This window comes from Durotheca rogersii, assembly GCF_024521655.1.
Source record: "Durotheca rogersii strain YMJ 92031201 chromosome Unknown GGS23scaffold_6, whole genome shotgun sequence".
NCBI classification, from domain to species: Eukaryota; Fungi; Ascomycota; class Sordariomycetes; order Xylariales; family Xylariaceae; genus Durotheca; species Durotheca rogersii.
Window position 1 is genome coordinate 561,589 of NW_026251237.1, and position 19,348 is coordinate 580,936.

Here is a 19,348-nt window from a genome sequence, read left to right on the forward strand (position 1 = left end):
CGCGCATAGATTAAGACACATCTGAATGCCTGGATGTTTGTCGCAAGGCCGCCCGCCCGCCTCCCGATTTAGGAGGTATACCTTCCACATTAAGTCCAATATAGGTAGGTAGGTAGGTAGGTACCTCCTAAGGTGCCTTCTATACGTATACATATAGGTGTACGTCTTCCAAAGTGGCCTACATCCCGCCTAGGTGCCCTAGGAGGTGCCTAGGAGGTGCCTAGGAAGTAGGCACCTCCTAGGGCACCTACACCTACCCGGTCCACTTCCGCGTCCGTTAGTCGACTAGGTGCCGCCTATAGGTACGTTAGAAGGTACCTACGTACACCTAGTAGGTGCCTTAGGAACTTAAGTCGCCCTTAGCTTGGGCTAGACGTGCACCTCCATAGCCTAATGGCATGTGGATACCCATTTTCCCCTGACTTATACCGCATCGGAAATGGAGTGTGCACGTAGCCTGCCTCGGCACATACCCAAACCTATACATAGTATCCATCAGTATGTGGCATTACATATTAGTAGCATAGGTAGAGGTCCCTTAGTAGATATCTATATGTAGGCACCTTAGGAGGTAAGTAGGTATAAAAGCCACCGATACCGAAACGGCTAGGCCTGGCTGGCTTGGCCGCTTGCTTCAGGATTGCTGGACGAAGAAGCGACGAACGGTGGAACAAGTGGACACTCTCCCGAGCCCGCCGGGATGCGCCTGGCTGCCAATACACGTATACTATATGTACCGTATACATATAGGCAGTATTGGGTACGCACACACTACAGCCTCGCAATGGCAGTCTGTACGTACAGATATGCCTGCGGGTAGGGCACCTCGGGTACCTAGACACATAGATACATATGCAGGCACGGTCGGGACATACCTTTTATAATGTACGTGGAGATGGGCAGAAGGGGGAGATGTGATAGCTGCGAGGGGATCCAAGAGCTCGGGACGATTTCTGCGACAATAATTCTCGATGGGGAAATCTTTCTCTCCTCTTTTCCTCTTCGTTTCTCCGTTTCGTCGTCTTGCCCGTCCGTCCGTTGCCGTCCATTGGCCCCATTCGAGTTGTCGACTGTGTTCGCACTTACACGCACATTCGTATACCATGTCGATATAATCTCGGCAATCAGCGCAACTCCGAATCGAGAGGGCGTTCCTCGGGTATCCCTACTGCATACGACGATGGCAACGCACTAACACGCTCCAACGGAGACGGCTAGCACGTATGGTTATGCCATTCACAGCCAACTCCAAGTGGGCCATACGACACGGCATATGTCCAGCGAGATAACGCTCGATCCCCTCGACAACATTCTGAACGCATCGCCTTTTTTTGCGCACGCACACGTAGCCGCCCAAGATGTCACGGGCCACCGTACGTAAGAGAAGAAGAAGAAGAAGAAGAAAAGAAAAAGCCGGAGATAGCATGGGGGCATGGGAGAGCGCGAGAGCGAGCGCGAGAGAGGTATTCTTGTCGCATGAAAGAGGGCTTGGGCGTAGAGGCCGGTTATTGGGCCGCGGAATTAGACGGTAACAGCCCGCTAAGCACTGACACTCTCCAGGGCAGAGGCTTCGGCGCAGAACTAACCTTGCACCAGCCCGGGCATCGTGGGTTGCCCCCCCCCCCCCCGGCCCCCTTAGACCTCTAGAATTGTTCTCCAGGTGCTCTCCACGCTCGTCAAAGACGGGAGGCTTCGGCCTCTTGGCTTCGGTTCGCCAATGATGGTCGCTTCATCACCTTCCCCTCTTCCCCTGCCCTTTCGCAAGCCCTGAAAGTCGCGCTCTCTCAAACGGTTTCACGGCTCATGGCCTGCACACACAGGTATTGCCTAATAGGTTCTAGCAGGCCTTCTCGCGGGCAAATAACCCAATTCGAGGGGGTCTGATCGTCTGTGTGCCGTACGAGGGAACCATACCATGGCATGTGTCTCAACTGTCCCCTGAACCCTACCACAGTCCACATTTGGGAACCTTCAGGGCCGAGCAATGACCGCTGAGGGTTTAGCAGTGATCAGTATCGACAGGGAAGATGATGACTTGCACAGGGGAATCGGAATCGGCCGTCGCAGCGCAGGTGGGATTCCAACCACCCAAGAGGCCACGACTTCATGGAAGCACCCCGACGACGGCCACACTATGCCCATGCCTACGGCGGATGAAGAGTTGCATTGCAGCAAAATCGACGCCGCCGTAAAGGTTACTACTACGTAGTAAAACAAATCGACTTCGTAAATCTCACGTATGTACATCATGTATACACGCCTTACGTAGCAGCAGAGTGGTCCTTGGCCCCTTTACCGGATACATTTCTGCCGTGCCAGGGCACGCGCTCCCATCGCCGATTACTTGGAACCGAGTGCTTTCACATTGCTGGGTCAGCTCGCTCGCAAGGAAATGCTGGCGCTTCCAGGCCGTCGGGATCTAGACGGATCGACACCGTTGTCAGCAAGCCAAACACAAGGGTGTCTGTTTGCTCGGTGATTATGATACCTGTTGTGCTCAGGGCAAACGGAAGATGACGGGGGAAAGGAGTGAGAAAGAAGGTTGCGAGGGTTGCCTCTTCAACCAGCCGCGCCGTAGAAGAAGAAAAAAAAGAAGAGGGAGAGAGGAAAGAGAAGGGGAAATACCACCAGGCGGATCCTGCAATCCATCCCGTCCATCCCGTCCATCCCGTCAGCTTCTCGACGCATTCTTCTCGGTGGTTAGGAGCGGAAGGTTTTCGAACTCGGCTTCCTTTTCCCTTCAGTCGCTGATTCCAACCCCTGAACATACGAATCCTCCCTACCTGATCGCCATGCCACCATGCTATATCCGTATATGCGAGTGTTCCTTTAGCGTGATTGTTCCTGTAGATCAAAAGAGGAGGGGGGGCAACCTATCTACTGGATTCCACATGCTCATAGGTCGTCCGGTCCGTGGTGTGAGAGCATCTTATTCGGGGTTGCTGCGTATTACACGCACCGAAATTGCCAATGTCCTTCTCCGGCCGACACACCTAATTACCCCTATTAGGAAGAAAAGCGCAACGCCTCTCTCTGACCTCTGTTACACGAAAATAACGGCAACCCCCCATCAGCGAGACTCATGCCTCAATGCTCACCTCTAGTGTGCTACTTCGAAACAGAAGAGAGGAGAGGAGAGGAAAGGGGAAAGAGGTCGGATGGACGAAAACCACAACGCAGGCCGGCAGACTATGGGGGACTCTAGCCGAGGAGTACCAGAACGGCAAGCCCGCCAAGTCGATGTGCACACAGTAATAATGGAACCCCAGCCACGTCGAGGACTCCTTCGATGACAGGGTGGGGAGAAGGGGATCTCAGCGACTCTACCCTCCACGGGCGAAGGTTTATCGAGATCTCGGGTGTTGCCCCCAGCGCCCCTCGCAAGTTGTATGAGCAGTGAACTGAACTAAGAAGAGGTTGGCCAGCGCGGCACTGAAACGGCAGACTCGAGAGACGGTACCGACGACGCCTTTTTTTTCATCCTTCGCCAGCCCCCCGTTCCAGGCGTGGCCAGAGGTTTAAGAAACTCGACGCAATGCTACCTACCTCTACTTATATTGGTGAACGCCGCTTCAGCTCTGGTCGAGAAAGGTACAGCCTGACCGCGCCGCTTGGCGACGTGCGAACCACGCGACTCTAGAGGGGGGACCAGTACGGCGGAAGGAAGACGGCGACAGGATGCGCCCCGAGATGAGCGCAAGTCGATATTGCTCGGCTGTTTCGATATGCCGCGTCCGCGATCCTCTGCCCCCTCGATTGTAACGCCTCGCAACAAGAGTACCGTACATATCTGTCGGAGTCCGCGTGCAATAAATACCTCCTAGCATATACTTATATATTCACACACACACACACATATATATACCTATATGTACACACATACATACACGGCCATATACATGAGGTATATGCAGTATCATATACGGAGACGGACACTCCTTTCCCCCCTCCTCCTCGACCCTCTGCCGTTGCGTGCGTCCGTCGACACGTGCTCCAGGCCATGGTATGACAAACCAACCTCCCCCTCTCCCACCCACACATAGTCGCATCGTGGTGGGTATTTTCACGCGGTCGACGAGACCAACAACCACCGGCGACCCTCCAATGCGACGGGCTTGGACCGAGTTCGTTTCTTTCTTTCTTTTTTTTTGCTTCTTCCAATTTTCTGTTCTTTTTTGGAAGAGGATATAATATAGCGATGAGCTTAGCTTCCTATAGTCTCTTTTCAGCCTCGACCCGGGCGGGAGCAGATCCGCCCGCGAGCTTGCCGATCTGTCTGTGCGCGTGGCTCTTTTATTAGACGGGCGCACTGCCGAATACGGTAGAACGTTGGTGGAAGACGGGCTGGAAACGCGCCCGCTGTTTAGGCTCCTTGTCAGTACGCAAGTTATTCGTGCGTACGTACATGGGAGAGCGCGTGCGCGTGTGTGCACGCGTGTGCATAGACGGCCCCGTCTGCATCTCGGATCCTGTGAGACCACGAAGCCTTCGGTAGGAGGACCATGTTAATTCCACGCGTGGATCCAAGAAGGAGGGGGGGAAAGAGGGCGAGCAACAGCGATCCACCGAGCGTCAACCCCTATTCTCCTTCGCCTCCCGCTGTATGCGCGCGCATTTGGCTGGCTCGCCGTCGATTGGTAGTTCTAGATCATAGATGGCGTGGCTATTATAGGTAACATATATCTGATAGATATATTCATGGTCTGGTTTGTTTCGCCCGTCTGGCGAGCAACCGTGATGCAGAAGCCTGTTCCGCGGCAAAGGGCGGACGGGAGGGGGGGAAGACAGCAACAACTCCTGCTTTTGCGCCAGGGTCTACCTGACTGGGACAAACCAGGCGGTGTGAAATCGGTTTCCTCCCTCGCATCCACCTCTCCCGTCGGGTCCTCTCGTCACATCACAGCCCAACTGCAGGCGCCCTTCAACGCACAAGCTGTGTATGTATATGTGTATGTGTGTATGTACGTGCGTGCGTACGTAGGTATGTACGCGCGAGCAATATCAGCCTTCCGTAACTGGCGAGACATCCGTGGCGCGGCACCGAAGTCAGGTTTCTTCACCGGAACCCGGCAGCCGGTTCCTTGGTATGCCCTGAGAGGCAGTTTTGCCATGTTTCTTACACGCGTCCCGCGCGACCACCGACCAGGTGTCGTAGCGGTTACAGATCTAGGGCTAGCCAGTACTGATCCAAGATCATGCGCCAGTCGCCCTGTAGACAACCCTACATGCGTATTATGTATTCGCTCGCGCTCCCCTTTGTCATCTCCGCTCCGCTCTCTTCTGCAGTTTCAGAAGCTCGACCTTGGGCCGCGGATGCAGCTACGCACATCGAAACAGGTTCTATCCCGCTCCGGGAGTAGGTGCCAAGCTTCTACGGAAAAGGCGCAGCGGAGTTGTTTTCTGTCTTCTTTCTTCTCCCTTCCGTGCACGTACACAGTTAGGAGGGTCTCCATGGCGCACGCTGATTGCTGTTGTCGGACCCCGGTGAGTCGAAGCTAGGGTGATGCGAAAGGCCTTTGCCAGATGACTAGCTTGCAAGATAGGCGACTGCACGTTTTCCGATGTTCTAGGAAGGTGACATGACGGCCGTTATGCTGAGAACCACTTCAGTAGGATGGCCTGCTGGGTGGGCTCTTCGTCCCCCCACGTTGGCCGCATGAAGACCGCGACGCTTTCGTCAGTATGGGATTCTGCTATCGCACACACCTTCCATATGAGGGGTCTCGTGTGTGCCTGCGCGCCTGCGATGTTCTTTCGCAGACGCTCAGCGCCCCAGCGATGGTGTCCTGACGTAGTCGTCGACCTGGTTTCGCTGCCGGCTCGACGCTCGCGTGCACATGTGCCGCGGGCACGAAAACAGAGGCGAGAGGACCGCTCCTAACGGTGTGGTTCCTTCATATCTACCCTACCTACGTAGTAAGAGGCGGAGACAGAGCACCTCAGGCAAGGCTTAAGAGTCACCCATCCCTTGCTGCAATCCTATTGATCCTACGAAGTAACCTTTCGCCATGCTCTGCCCGACAGCTTGGTGCCTGACAGACGTACGAAGCGCGGCAGAACTACCGGCGGCACAGGCGACTCGATGGTACCGTCCTGGCACCTCCACGCTTACACGGGTCTGAGAATGCAGAGTAAGTCATCTCAGGGTTCAGGTGCGCCTGAAGGCTCCCTTCCTACCGAGCCTGCGGATGACCTACGCGCTATCAACGCCATCAGCCGCGATGGAGTTAGGTATTAGGTGGGCGCCGTGCAGCGAAGATATAGTGCTATGGGTCTCGCTCAACCAGGGCCACCTGCCGTACAGAGTAGGGATTTCTCGTCGACTGCGCGCTTTTTTAATGACGTCGTAATCAGACCTACTACTCATACACGTGTGCAAATCCTCCAGCTGCTCTAGGCCGAAGCAAGAAGCTGACACCTCACAATGGGATCGTCGGTCCTACGAGGCTACGTTATCCCACCCATCGTTAGGAGTATTGGGCCTAGCCTCCCATCTTTAGGCACGAAAAGTGCCTAACAGATCTACATCAAGAGCACGCCAGATGTTCGCGGTGCTGATAGGCTGGTTGCCAGCACGTCCACTACTAGTCAACACCATAAACAATCGAGGCCATATTGCACTAAATACTATTTCGGGGGGGGTAAGAGGGGGCTTCAACCTATATTTTTAGGATCCCAACTAGCCAAGAAGCAGCGGGTTAAGCTTAAAGCCACTTGGTAGCCCGACTCGGCAACTAAGGATGGGAACAGCGTAGCCGACTCCTGGGTCTCGAGCCGGAGCAGCTACGTTAGAGATGTCGTTCTATGAGAGAGTTGCCCTCCTCTTTCGCTGACTGGCCGTATGGTGACAGCAGAACTCGAAGTCCATTGCAAGTCTTCCGGGGTCCATAGCCATACCTGCAAACTATTCCCAACCTCACCCAACATACCTAAGTTATCTGTGTTATGGTCTTGACCGCGTATGGGTGTTGTAAGTATGTCGGCCGTAAGCAATGTCAAAATAGACGACCGCACATCGTCGGGCGTTATGGTTTGGGGCGAGGGAATATCTACCCCCCAAGGTCTCTCGGGGATATACCCCTTCCGAATGGAAGTGCCCGTCGACTTAGTATCGTAGCAGTGAAAGATCTCGCTAGAGACCTGGTACGTTTTTTTTTTCCTTTCAGCAGCTTTGACATTAGTTTCGACTTCCTGTCTCCTTCGTTCGGATCCAAGGACCAGGCCATCTGCGTTGGTTGAAACATGCCAATAGACTTGTTTGTTTTGAGGCATCCGTCTATAGCGGCTGTCCCAGATCATCCACACGATAGATGCTTCGTAGGTGCCTATAATTCTATAGCCAACGTCGAGGCGACGCATTCCCACCACCCGGGTCAGGGTTACCTTAGGAATTTTAGGACGAATGGGAAGCAAAGGGTCCGTAGAGATGCTCTTAAAACATGTATCAACCAGTCACTTCGGCATACCGCGACTGCGATTGATGTGACACGGCTTGTTTATCGAGCGACCCTGAATGTTCCATATTCGATATTCCCAGGTAGCAAGCCTGATTCGCTCTCAGATTCTTCCCCCTATCCGCCGTATGCCGCCTTTGGGGCGTCCTTCTTCTTCTTCATTGGTAGCCAAGCCGTGAATGCCGCGAGTGACAGAATTATTGAAGCTTGACCGCGCTTCAACTCGACGACAAGTTGGTGCCCAATCGCCACCGCAAATCGCCAGGGACTTCTAGATGTCGATATCGTGCCCAATGGAATCGACGCGGTGATGCCCACAAGGCCTTCCAAAATACGACAGGTCGTTTGTTTCGAAAAGTTGAAGCGCATATCGCCATTGCTACGTACGCCTCTCGCTGAACACCTCATCGCAAACAGGGCTCGCCTCCCAATCTATCAGCCCATATTCCGGGTCTTAATGGGAGTCATCCACAATACCAGAGCGTCTTCGTTGAGGCCCGAGCAACCCGATGAAGCCGAAACGGCAGCTTGCGGCCTTGGCTTCAGCATATTGAACGGCAAGGCAATTAGAGCCAGCTTTGTGCCGTCGGGTCTCTTCAGGGAATTTGAGCCAACGACCGTCCTGAGTGGTCGAAGCCGGGAGAGTGTCGATTACTCGACTCGGGAATCGAGCCTTATCGAGGTGTACGAGCCTCCTCTAGTAAACATCGGAATGATCCGAGTCGCAAGCGAGGCACGAAAGGTACACTCTAACGCGATAACATGCTAGTATGTCTGCAGCTTCCCGAGAGACAGCGTACGAGGAGCGCCTGTTAGATGGGTATAAAGTCGATAGCGTATGGATACGCGCGCGCACGGCGCCTCTCTTTGGCTATAGGTATATCACATTATCCTATAGCCAAACCCTGGGGGTGACGGGAGGCGCCACGTCTCGATCGTGTCGGGCAGTCCCTAGGAACGTGCTAGACACCTAGGTTATCCAACAGCAGTCTCCGGGTTCCACCTAGCAAGGCTTCACTATGGAAGTATTAGTAATAGGTACTCTTCCGTGTAGTAACAAGTTAGTTAGGCTAAGAGGAATCCGTATTACGACTTATTACAGTCGTGATATCCCAGGTGAGTATCTCAGTATATAACCCATGCATACCATTCTCAGCCCGTAAAACCATCGATCGTCCTCCAAGGTACCACGGAAAGCAGTAGAAGTCCTCGCCAGTAATATCGTATCTGATATAGGTCAATCCTCTTTTCTTCGACAGCATGAAGAATGGTTTGTGATATATTTATTGGGTTGCAGATTTAGGCAAGCGCTACACCCACTTACGGGCAACGAAGATTGAAAGAGAATCATGGCCCGCCGATTAGGGGAAGTGTTCTATTATTGGTGACTTGGCTGGTGTTCGTCGAGAAAACGCCGTTGAGGAGGTTGATTACTGCAAGATCTTCACCGGGTCGAGAGAGAGGCGGAGGAATTGGAGAGCGACGACAGGAATTTCTCATCCTGTTTCTTATGTCATCACTTTCACATAACCATCATACATGGAGCTGGGGTATGGTAGTAGCAGCAGTAGCAGCAGTAGTGTATATGTAATTCGCGTAAGATCCTATCTTGGATCGGTATGGTTGCCGTCTTCGAAAAGGACCGCATATCACAGACGGCATTGGCGGTTTCTCCTGGTGAAACCGTCTGGGGTACTGCTGACAACGTCTGGAAGAGGAGGAATGCAGAAAAGCAGTGGAGGGGTGGCATCTTATTGGGCGAGCCAGATGCTCGACGAGTTGCCCCCTGTGGAACTGAGTCGAGCTCGCAACCGAGACCCAGACCGACCCGGTCCTGAGCTTATGGACCCTGTAGAAGGCCAATACGACCCTTCTGCATGTGTGGGCATCTCATATGGATTCCGTAGGTATCGGACAACACTGGGTTACCAATATAACAAGTTGGGAAGAGAGACAGAGACAGACACACACACAGAGAGAGGGGGGGTGAAGGGAGGGAGATAGAAACGCCATAGCAATTCCGCCACTTTGTCTGGGCGTCTTCCGCTCTTGTCAGAGCTACGTGTGTACCTACCATGAGGCGAGGACTACATACATACCCCCCTCGGTGCTGTGTTCACATTCGAATAGCAAGCTAGCCAGTCGCTGTGTGAAGAGCCCGATAAGGAGAAGAATACGCATGGCGATGATATCAACTTCACATTGTAAGAAGCTATCATTTTCATGCTTAAGCTCTCGGGACCGATGGCGGATTCGAGGGATCGGGGCTATGTGGGTGTGCATTAGGACTGGCGAGATCGGCTCCTATAATCCGGGGCTGGATCTATACGTTAGACAGTAGCTACGCCGTAAATATACCTAAATATATACGACCAATGTAAAAATGTAGGAGTTGTCACAGATAAGGTCAACGTTATGCTTCAAGTCAACTTCGCCCAACCCACTCAGGCCCGCCAACACCCGGGGACGACGACGGGACGCCACCCGTAAAACGACGATAATAATAACAATAATTGTAGCCGCATCTCTCGATGGCCAAAGCGCCCTCAATCTACATGTACCGGGTGTCAAGGGTGTTGAGTAGTACAGCTGCACCTAAATAAAGCCCAACGAGTCGAGGCTGTTCGGCGCGCAGACGTTTGGGGGACCTCAGGGGGATCTTCATCGAAAACATTTGCCGCCGAGAGAAAAAAAACTCCCACCCCCCATAGCCGGCTCTCTGGATAACAAGTCTATACCTCATTCTTAATCCCACGTCCAAGGTATCCGAACGTTTATGGGCCACGATCCGAGCCGTGGCCGAAAATGACCTGTCTTTCGGGTATATGCATACACTCTACTTTCCTAATTCTGGGTTCCGCCCTATGGAGACCGGGATGCTTTGGTGACTGAGAAGCATGAGAGGACCCTGATATGTTACCATCCTGCCGTGCTATCACTGGGGCCCTTGTGTTCGTCGGCACGTGGCATACAGACCTCATATCGATGCCCTCTAGGCTCCTTGTAGAGTCGGAGTCCGGATACTATTGCTTGCGTTTATGCCTGAAGATGTTGACTGATTGGAGGTCGTCGAGTGCGCCCATAACCATATCGCATTGGCCGGTTAATACTTGACATGCAGGGCTCATGCTATGATGGCTATGTGGTTCCCCTTCTCGCTCTCGCTCCCGTCCTCGCCCACTCCCATTCTCGCTCCACGCAGTCTGCTCGAGAGCCAAGGAGTATACATAACAAGTGCGAGCTGCCTGTCTGGGCATCTACTCAGCCCTACCCGCTCCATCCTCTGGGACAGCTACCCGCCTGCCACTAGAGCTCCCGCCCCGAGTTATCCATTCCTTCGACTTGTCATTCCGATACAGGACAAGCCAGGCCTAAAGCCTTAGGTGGGACATGGCGTATGATTCTCACGATTACAGTGGCCGTGATGCCGGCGAACCATTGGATGTAAGTTAGTTGGTCGATCCGAATCCCCCTTCCTATACATGCTTCAGTCTACACATCCCCGGGGAGCTCGGTAGTGTGCCATCTACCACCCAGCCTATCTATTTTTATGAATATCTTAATAATGAGCGCCGGTCCCGGGAGCATCGTGGAGGCTCCGAAGCGAAGTCCTTCGGTCTTCCTTGTGCGACCACGACCGGCAATAAAACCCGACGCTTAGAATCTGGAGTCATTTGCGTTGGTGGCCAGCAGGCAACTTAACTCGACAGTGTATATCTTGGAGTACGCTTACTAACATCAAAATGCAGAGGACACCTTCTGAGCAACAGTTATCGTCGACGTTCGTCTCCGACGACCCTTACTACGGGGGTCAGAATGCACACTCGGAAGATCATCATGCCCCGTACATACCATACACAACGCCAACAATTACACCCAACACGACTTCAGAAAATATGATGGGGTTCCCTGGTCAACAATTACTCCCAGCTCAGATCTCTAATAGCTCGCTTTACGTCGTAGGCGGCCGTGCCCACCCAGGGGCAAATGCCGGTGTCCCAGGCGGCGTCTCCTTTACGACCGCTATCTCGGACCCTTTTGAGTACCCGCTTTACCAGGCCGTCACGCCTGAATCCAGAACGGTCGACAGCACTGATGCGTATCGTCACGGGTATTCGCGCGGGTACGGGACTGTAGCGCCGAGCCGACCCGCGTCGTCGTCTTCGGCCGGGTCTGGTCGCGGGAAGCACAGGCACGCGTCCCGACCGAGGAGGCCGAGGAACCAGCAGGTATTCTCACCCGGGAGCTCATCCTCTACGTCGAACGCGAGCAAGTCAAGACTCCGCAGCGCGTCCCGCACGAGCAAGAATACGCACCACAACCCGCCAGCGACAGTCGAGGAGCAAAAGACGCGCGAGACCCACAACCAAGTCGAGAAGCAGTACCGCAACAGGCTCAACGCGCACTTCGAAAGCCTCCTAGACGCCCTCCCAGAAACGATGCAGGCAGGCGAGGGCGAGGGCGGCGGCGAGGCGCTCGACCTGACAGATCGCCGGGTGAGCAAGGCAGAGGTGCTCGACATGGCCCGGCGACACATCCAGGCCTTAGAACGCGAATGCAGTGCGCTGGAAGAGGAGAGGGACGAGCTTCGGGATAACATGGACAAGCTGCGATGGCTATTCAGCCGATTCGAAGGCACCGACGGTCTCGACGAGCGAACTGAATTCATGGACACGGGAACGCTGCAGTGATAGCCCGGCTGATAAAGGGGATGATGGGGATAAGGATACACGATTTACGGCGGTCTAGGTTCTATTCATGTACCAATATTAGAACGGCTCCGGCGTTTCGAGGATTCGTTGACAGTCAGGCACTTCAACCGGATTCCGAGTCTGTTTTTGTTTTCCTCTTCGGGCTGTTCCTAGTTGTGGCCGGGAGGTGTCAGTGGTCGACGAACTTAAGGGGCTCGGGGTTGAGCTTACCTACGACGTTCACTTTGTCATATGGGCCTTTCTTATACGTTTATAGAGCCTGCTTCCTTTAAAACCTGCCTAACCCCTATTTTCCTCCATGACAGTGAGTTGGCTCATACGTCGAACCAAGCCCAATATCGCTCCGCTAGTATGTCAAGATGTTTGGTGATTCTCAGCCCTCGCGCAAGTCGCTCACAGTCGTAGTAGCGTACACCCATAGGTCACTCGAGGGGGTTGATTCCTCTCGCTTGCTCCCTGCCTAATGTAGGATGTCTAGAGTGGAATAGAATTAAGGGTCGAAGCTCGCGGACAGAATGACCACCCTCTGCCTTGATAATCACAGGCAACGAGTCCAGCTCTACACCAAGTTCCGCGGATTGTACCTAGAGTAAAATACCCAAATGTGTGACAGGTGTCCGGCTAGAAAATATCTCTTAAAGCCGAGGGTGCTACGGCGATAAGAGTAATGCGCACTCATAAGATCGAACCTGCGTGACCGGTACAGCAATGACATTAGAGGGGGCTACGGGAAAAACGAAAAAGGGAAAAGAAAAAAAAAGGAGGGCATGAGGGAGAAGGCAAAGGCGGCGCATGAGATAAAACAAAAAGAAGCCGACAACGGCATAGGGGATATAAGTAAATGACTACTTACCCCCACTGAGGCATGCACAGATGACGAAGTAAAGGGAGATGCAAGAGTGGAAGAGAAGACAATAAATTAGAATAACGCCGTCCCAAGGTTGTACGATGGCCTACATTCAGCGCCCGCCTAGAAAAATGCGCTTCCTACCAGACTGAGTGAAGTGAAGCAAAGCAAAGCGAAGTAGTCCACCACGTGAGCGAATTGTATCGCGATAACGGGTAAAAAGTCAACTACGGGACCGTTACGGGATGGCTTGGAATGCCGGCCAACTCGCTAGCCCCACCCGGCTTGAGTAAAAGAAATCTCGCACGAGGAGAAGGAAAAGCATCCCGTCTGTCCTCAACTCAAAAACACATATTCCCCCCCTTTTCGTCTCCGTACACTCTACACGAAAGGGGATCAGGGGATTAACTGACTACCTGGAGGAGTTGTTGAACAGAGGCGCCAGCAAGCCCACCCCTCTACCATGGCCAATAAAACGGTCCTCGTAATCGCTGGGAGCGACTCTAGTGGTGGAGCGTAAGTCAATACCTCCCCTCCACGTCCAACTTCGTCCCTCCTTTCGCTAATGACCGTTCTCCGTGGGAATCGCCAGAGGCCTCGAGGCGGACCAGAAAGTCATCGCGGCCCATGGCTGCTATGCCATGACTGCTACTACCGCCCTGACGGCCCAGAATACTCTTGGCGTCGACGATATACATCATATCCCGCCCAGTTTTGTGAGGAAGCAGCTAGACGCCGTTTTTAATGATATACGCCCCAGCGTCGTGAAGACTGGTGAGTGAGGCCTGCGACGTCAGCCGTGCTAAGACTCATCAACGTGCTGCTACCAAGGGATGCTGGCATCTACACGCACCATTGAAGTAGTCGCCCAGGCATTGAAGGATTACAAAGTCGAGACGCTAGTGCTGGACCCCGTAAGTCTTTCTGCGCCGCCCAACGCGGCCAAGGGGTTGGCATCAAAATTGAACCTCAGCTAGGTCATGGTCGCCACGACCGGCGCCCAGTTGTTGCCCTCGGAGGCCGTGGAGGGGTTGCGGACCCTGCTCCTCCCGCAGGCGTTTATCCTGACTCCGAATGTTCCAGAGGCCGCTCTCTTGGGCTCTTACGGCGGGAAAGAACCCATCGCCATCAGACGGGTCGAAGACCTGGAGGCGGTAGCCCGAAGGGTGGCGGAGCTGGGGCCGAAATGGGTGCTTGTCAAGGGCGGACACGTGCCATTCAGGAAGGACGGCTCCCTGGCGACAGGTGACGAGGAAAAGGAGGTCGTCGTTAACCTCTTGTTCGGGGAAGGCCGGACGGTCAGGATAGAGAGCCCGTACATAGAGTCGAAGAATACGCACGGGACCGGCTGCTCGCTCGCTTCCGCCATCGCCTCCAACCTCGCCGGGGGGCTCACGCCGGTGGAAGCTGTCAGAGCGGCTTGCCGGTATGTTGAGGCGGGCATCAGGTCGGCACCCGGGTACGGAAAGGGGAACGGCCCGATCAACCATTTCCATTCGATGATGGCTCTCCCGTTTTCTCCGTAAGTATACCGCCCCTGGGAGCTCGACGTGGACACAGGCAGATGGATGCCCTACCGGGAGTAGTCCCGCTGATGACAAGCCAGTGGTCACTTTCTCGACTACCTTATCGAACGCCCTGATGTGGCGCCTGTATGGCATCGTTTCACTAACCACCCATTCGTTATCGGGCTCGGGGACGGCAGGCTGCCCCTTGAGTCGTTCAAGGGTTACCTCGTACAGGACTATCTATATCTGGTTCACTTTGCGAGAGCGAATGCGCTGGCGTCGTACAAGGCCAAGAATATAGAGGATATCGCGGCGGTAAGGCGCCCCCCTCCCCCCTTCCTAGCTAACACCCGCAGCAGGCCTGAAGCGAAGCTGATGTCACTTACAACGTCCAGTTCGCGAAAATCGTATCGCATATCCAAACCGAGATGAGCCTCCACCTCGACTACTGCCAGGGCTTCGGCATATCGAAGGAGGAGATCGAGGCAACCGAGGAGCACCAAGGTATGAACGAATGGCGCTACGTCTCGTGGGGACGTGACCTCGCTACCTACTGTCGACGTGCTGACGGGAGAGCCAGCGTGCACTGCGTATACCAGATACGTCTTGGACATCGGGCAGTCTGAGGATTGGCTTGGACTCCAGCTTGCCCTGGCTCCGTGCCTCCTTGGTTATGCAGCGATCGCAGCGCAACTCCACAGCGACCCGAGGACGAAGACGGAGGGGAATACCTACTGGAAGTGGATCCTGAACTACGTGGCAGAGGACTACATGCAGGCGGTGAAGACGGGTTCTGGTGAGTTGGAGAGAGAGAGAGAGAGAGAGAGAGAGAGAGAGAGAGAGAGAGAGAGAGAGAGAGAGAAGCAGCAGAGGGCGGCGGCGGAATGCTAGGCTAACAGGCGTCGCGGCGACAGAGCTCATAGAAAAGAACGCGGTCCTGCAGTCCCCGACGCGGATAGAACAGCTCGTCGCGGTCTTCATCCACGCTACCAAGGTGAGACTGAAACCCCCCTCCGCCCCCCTCCGGTCACTCCCGTCGCGGATCGCCTGCGCGCGCCATACGGTGCTAATCGAGAAAACAGATGGAGATTGGGTTCTGGGAGATGTTCCCGTCAGCGTAAGGCGGCGTGGAGAAAGTACGCGTGTATCCGGAAAAGGTATGGCTATACCTATAGAACGAGGGCGGGTATAATAGCGACGGACAGCAACGAAAGGACGGCGCATTTCGACCTGGCAAATGTAATAATCATTACACTGGGCTGTTTTGGCGAGTCGGGTAGTTAGGCCTAGTGTCTACCCACCGTAACTGACCCTCTCTCCTATTTCCACCATCGACTCTGATGATTCTACGAGACGGCCTTGTTCTTCTCGGCGGTTTCTATACGCGACGGCGCCCAGGTGCGCAGCGTTTACGGCCTCGACCCGCCCCTTTTTCGGTCCCGGTGGGTGCTTGCTGGGATGGGCAAGGACGGATACTACCTATAGATACAGGTATGTGACGTGGGTGCCTCTGAGAACACTTCACCTCCTCCCCCAGGTACCGATATAGAATATATACCTCGTATTGTGATTGACTCTAATGTGCTATTCACAGACCACTTAAGCCTCACCTCAGTGTCGCGAAGGTGAGGTGAGGATGGTAAACGAGCAAGTGAGTAGGTAGGTAGGTACCTCTCATGTGGGGTTGATGGGTCAAGTAATTCGGTATCCGATTAGTTATCGTTGTTGCCAATGAAGTACGTGGGTACCTACGTACCTCCTATGTGTTAATGGGCGGCCCGGCAATGAAGAGTCTGACAGTGGCAGGTGTTGCTGCGGAATTGCCCGAGACAGCTGGCAGACGCAGGTACCTAAAGCAGATACGGGCAAGTAACATCCAGGTACGTACTCTTAGGTACCCAGCCATGTCGCAAGATATGACATAATCACGGTGGCAAGGGCACTGTGCACGGGCCACGCCTGCCTGGTTTTGTTGTTGGGCCAAGACTGGCAACTGCCTCCGGAAACTAAAGGCCAAAAAAAAAATATTCATCTAAGGTTACTTTGGCTTTTTTTCGCTCGGGGTCTCGCTCATCTCGTTTTTTTCTCCCCTTTTCACATTCCAAAAAAAGGGTCATCCAAACGCGACTTTCCTTTTCATCAACACGCTTTTCGCGCCGTCCTTGATCCAGTCTCCGCTCCTTTCTTACAGATTGTACGCGGCCTGATTCTCCTAATTTTTTTTTAACAGAATAAGGTCTGCTCGCATCTCTGCGCTCTCGTCCTCCCGCCATTAACCCCTTCCCCCCCACTCCCCCTTCACGCCCTTCACGCGTTCCATCTCTCTCGTCCCCCCACAAACGCGAAGACATCATGTCCTACGGCGGCGGTCACGGCGGCTATCGCGGCCACGGAGGCTACTCTAATGGCAATGACAAGTATGGAAGCGGCGGGCGTCAGGAGGGCTACGGGTAAGCATAGTATCTCACATCTCGCGTCTCCCTTTCCGCGATCCCTAATCTTCGGTTGCTCCTTGACTCTTGGATACTGATGCGTCTCTCTCTAGTAATGGCTACGGTGGTGGCTACGGCGGCGCTGGCGGCGGAGGAGGCTACGGTGGAGGTGGCGACAGAATGTCCAACCTCGGAGCTGGATTGCACAAGCAGACATGGGGTGGGTGAAATCCGGGATATCGGCCCTGTTCGTGTGGAGACTAACTTTTCTATTCGCAGACATGAACACGCTCCCCAAGTTCGAGAAGTCCTTTTATAAGGAAGATGAAGCGGTCGCTCGCCGGCCCGCTGCCGAGGTTGAGCGGTTCCGAAGGGACCACCAGATCACCATTTCCGGACACGATGTTCCTAAGCCCGTCGAGACATTCGACGAGGCTGGTTTCCCTCGATACGTGATGGATGAGGTGAAGGCACAGGGCTTCCCTGCGCCCACGGCTATTCAGTCCCAGGGTTGGCCAATGGCTCTTTCTGGTCGCGACGTTGTTGGTATTGCCGAGACAGGCTCTGGCAAGACCCTTACCTACTGTCTACCTGCTATTGTCCACATAAATGCCCAACCGCTCCTGGCTCCTGGTGACGGACCCATCGTTCTTGTTCTCGCGCCCACGCGAGAGTTGGCCGTCCAGATCCAGCAGGAGATCACCAAGTTCGGAAAATCGTCGCGCATCCGCAACACCTGTGTGTACGGAGGAGTTCCTCGCGGCCCTCAAATCCGAGATCTTACCAAGGGTGTCGAGGTCTGCATTGCGACCCCCGGCCGTCTTATCGACATGCTCGAGGGCGGCAAGACGAATCTGCGCCGTGTGACGTATTTAGTGCTCGACGAGGCTGATCGTATGCTGGACATGGGTTTCGAGCCCCAGATCCGCAAGATTATCAGCCAGATCCGACCCGACCGCCAGACTCTCATGTGGTCTGCTACTTGGCCCAAGGAAGTCCGGGCCCTGGCTGCCGAATTCCAGACGGATTTTATCCAGGTCAACATTGGCTCTATGGACTTGTCTGCTAACCACCGTATCACGCAAATCGTCGAGGTCGTCTCCGAAGGCGAGAAGCGCGAACGCATGATCAAGCATCTCGAAAAGATTATGGACAACAAGGAGAACAAGGCGCTTCTTTTCGTGGGCACGAAGCGTGTTGCCGACGATATCACCCGATTCCTCCGCCAGGATGGCTGGCCCGCCCTCTGTAGGTTTTTCTTTTTTTTTTCCCCGGTCCGGAGAGTGCCAGTTCCCAGTGCTAACTACCGGATAGCTATCCATGGTGACAAGCAGCAGAACGAGCGAGACTGGGTCCTGGACCAGTTCAAGACTGGCAAGAGCCCCATCATGGTGGCCACCGACGTGGCTTCACGTGGTATTGGTATGATTGCATCTCACCCCTCCCTCCCGGGCCCTGTAGCAATTTCCAGCAGAGTTATATCCGCTGCGCTTTACTCTCATGTCTAGGGGCTCTCTCGATTGCGCATTTGCCTGATCCCCCATTGTGTCTCGTGGTTCTCATCTCTTCAGGAATTATGGGGTTCGTGGTATAGCGGAAGCGCTATACCCTTGTTCCGCTGTTGTACCTTCGTGTTGCTATGGTACAGCTGCGGAGTTGGCACTGCTTGATACTATCAGGCTGTCTCCAGATTCCCAGATCCCGAGGACCCAGACCGGATTGTTGGAATTCCTCCAAACTGGCATGTTGATGCAACGGACAGCCCCCATTCTCCGACGAGAAAGCACGGAAAATATACCTAAGGCTCCGTCCATCCGTCGCTGGGACTTGTTACATCCTCTCCCCTCTTCCTCCCTGCTTCGTTTCCGGCTAACGTGCAATTGCAATCAAGACGTGCGCAACATCACTCACGTGATCAACTATGATTATCCGAACAACTCGGAGGACTATATCCATCGCATTGGCCGAACTGGTCGTGCTGGCGCGAAGGGCACCGCCATCACATTCTTCACCGCTGACAGTGAGTATCTATGTGCCCCCGTCTAGAATATAACTAGGCCACTACTAACGACGCGTCCACAGACTCTAAGCAGGCTCGTGATCTAGTTGCCGTTCTTCAGGAGGCTAAGCAGCAAATTGACCCTAGACTTCACGAGATGTCCCGGTACGGCGGTGGTGGTGGTGGAGGAGGACGATATGGGGGACGAGGCTTCGGCCGCGGTGGTCACCGAGGTAGGCCCGCACTTTGACTAGTTCGTTCATAATTGCAAGCCGCAGCGAATACTGACACGTTCGTCTTTGCCTCTCTAGGTGGCGGCAGCGGCGGCGGCGGCGGCGGCGGCGCTGGTGGTGCGAATGCCATGCCCATCAATAACCGACGTTGGTGATTGCCCTT

The 19,348-nt window shown here is 54.3% G+C and overlaps 3 protein-coding genes across 3 annotated transcripts; 2 read left to right on the plus strand and 1 right to left on the minus strand.

Annotated features, from left to right (window-relative positions):
- Nucleotides 1-984: 984 nt before the first annotated feature.
- On the minus strand, nt 985-1,461 carry GGS23DRAFT_560883 (uncharacterized protein). Its single transcript, XM_051515914.1, has one exon. The coding sequence runs from the start codon at nt 1,424-1,426 to the stop codon at nt 1,166-1,168; it is 261 nt and encodes an 86-aa protein (XP_051373299.1). The 5' UTR covers nt 1,427-1,461; the 3' UTR covers nt 985-1,165.
- A 9,671-nt stretch (nt 1,462-11,132) lies between these two features.
- Nucleotides 11,133-12,357, plus strand: GGS23DRAFT_560895 (uncharacterized protein). The gene has a single exon (XM_051515915.1). The coding sequence runs from the start codon at nt 11,198-11,200 to the stop codon at nt 12,143-12,145; it is 948 nt and encodes a 315-aa protein (XP_051373300.1). The 5' UTR covers nt 11,133-11,197; the 3' UTR covers nt 12,146-12,357.
- Nucleotides 12,358-13,476: 1,119 nt separating this feature from the next.
- On the plus strand, nt 13,477-19,340 carry GGS23DRAFT_604201 (Phosphomethylpyrimidine kinase-domain-containing protein; the record flags this gene model as incomplete). The annotated part of the gene is made up of 15 exons (XM_051519576.1): nt 13,477-13,529; nt 13,606-13,787; nt 13,845-13,927; nt 13,991-14,535; nt 14,620-14,836; nt 14,917-15,025; nt 15,102-15,317; nt 15,436-15,515; nt 15,604-15,638; nt 17,067-17,173; nt 17,233-18,201; nt 18,268-18,375; nt 18,845-18,973; nt 19,036-19,185; nt 19,231-19,340. The coding sequence occupies 15 exons, from the start codon at nt 13,477-13,479 to the stop codon at nt 19,338-19,340; spliced, it is 3,093 nt and encodes a 1,030-aa protein (XP_051373301.1).
- Nucleotides 19,341-19,348: the final 8 nt, after the last annotated feature.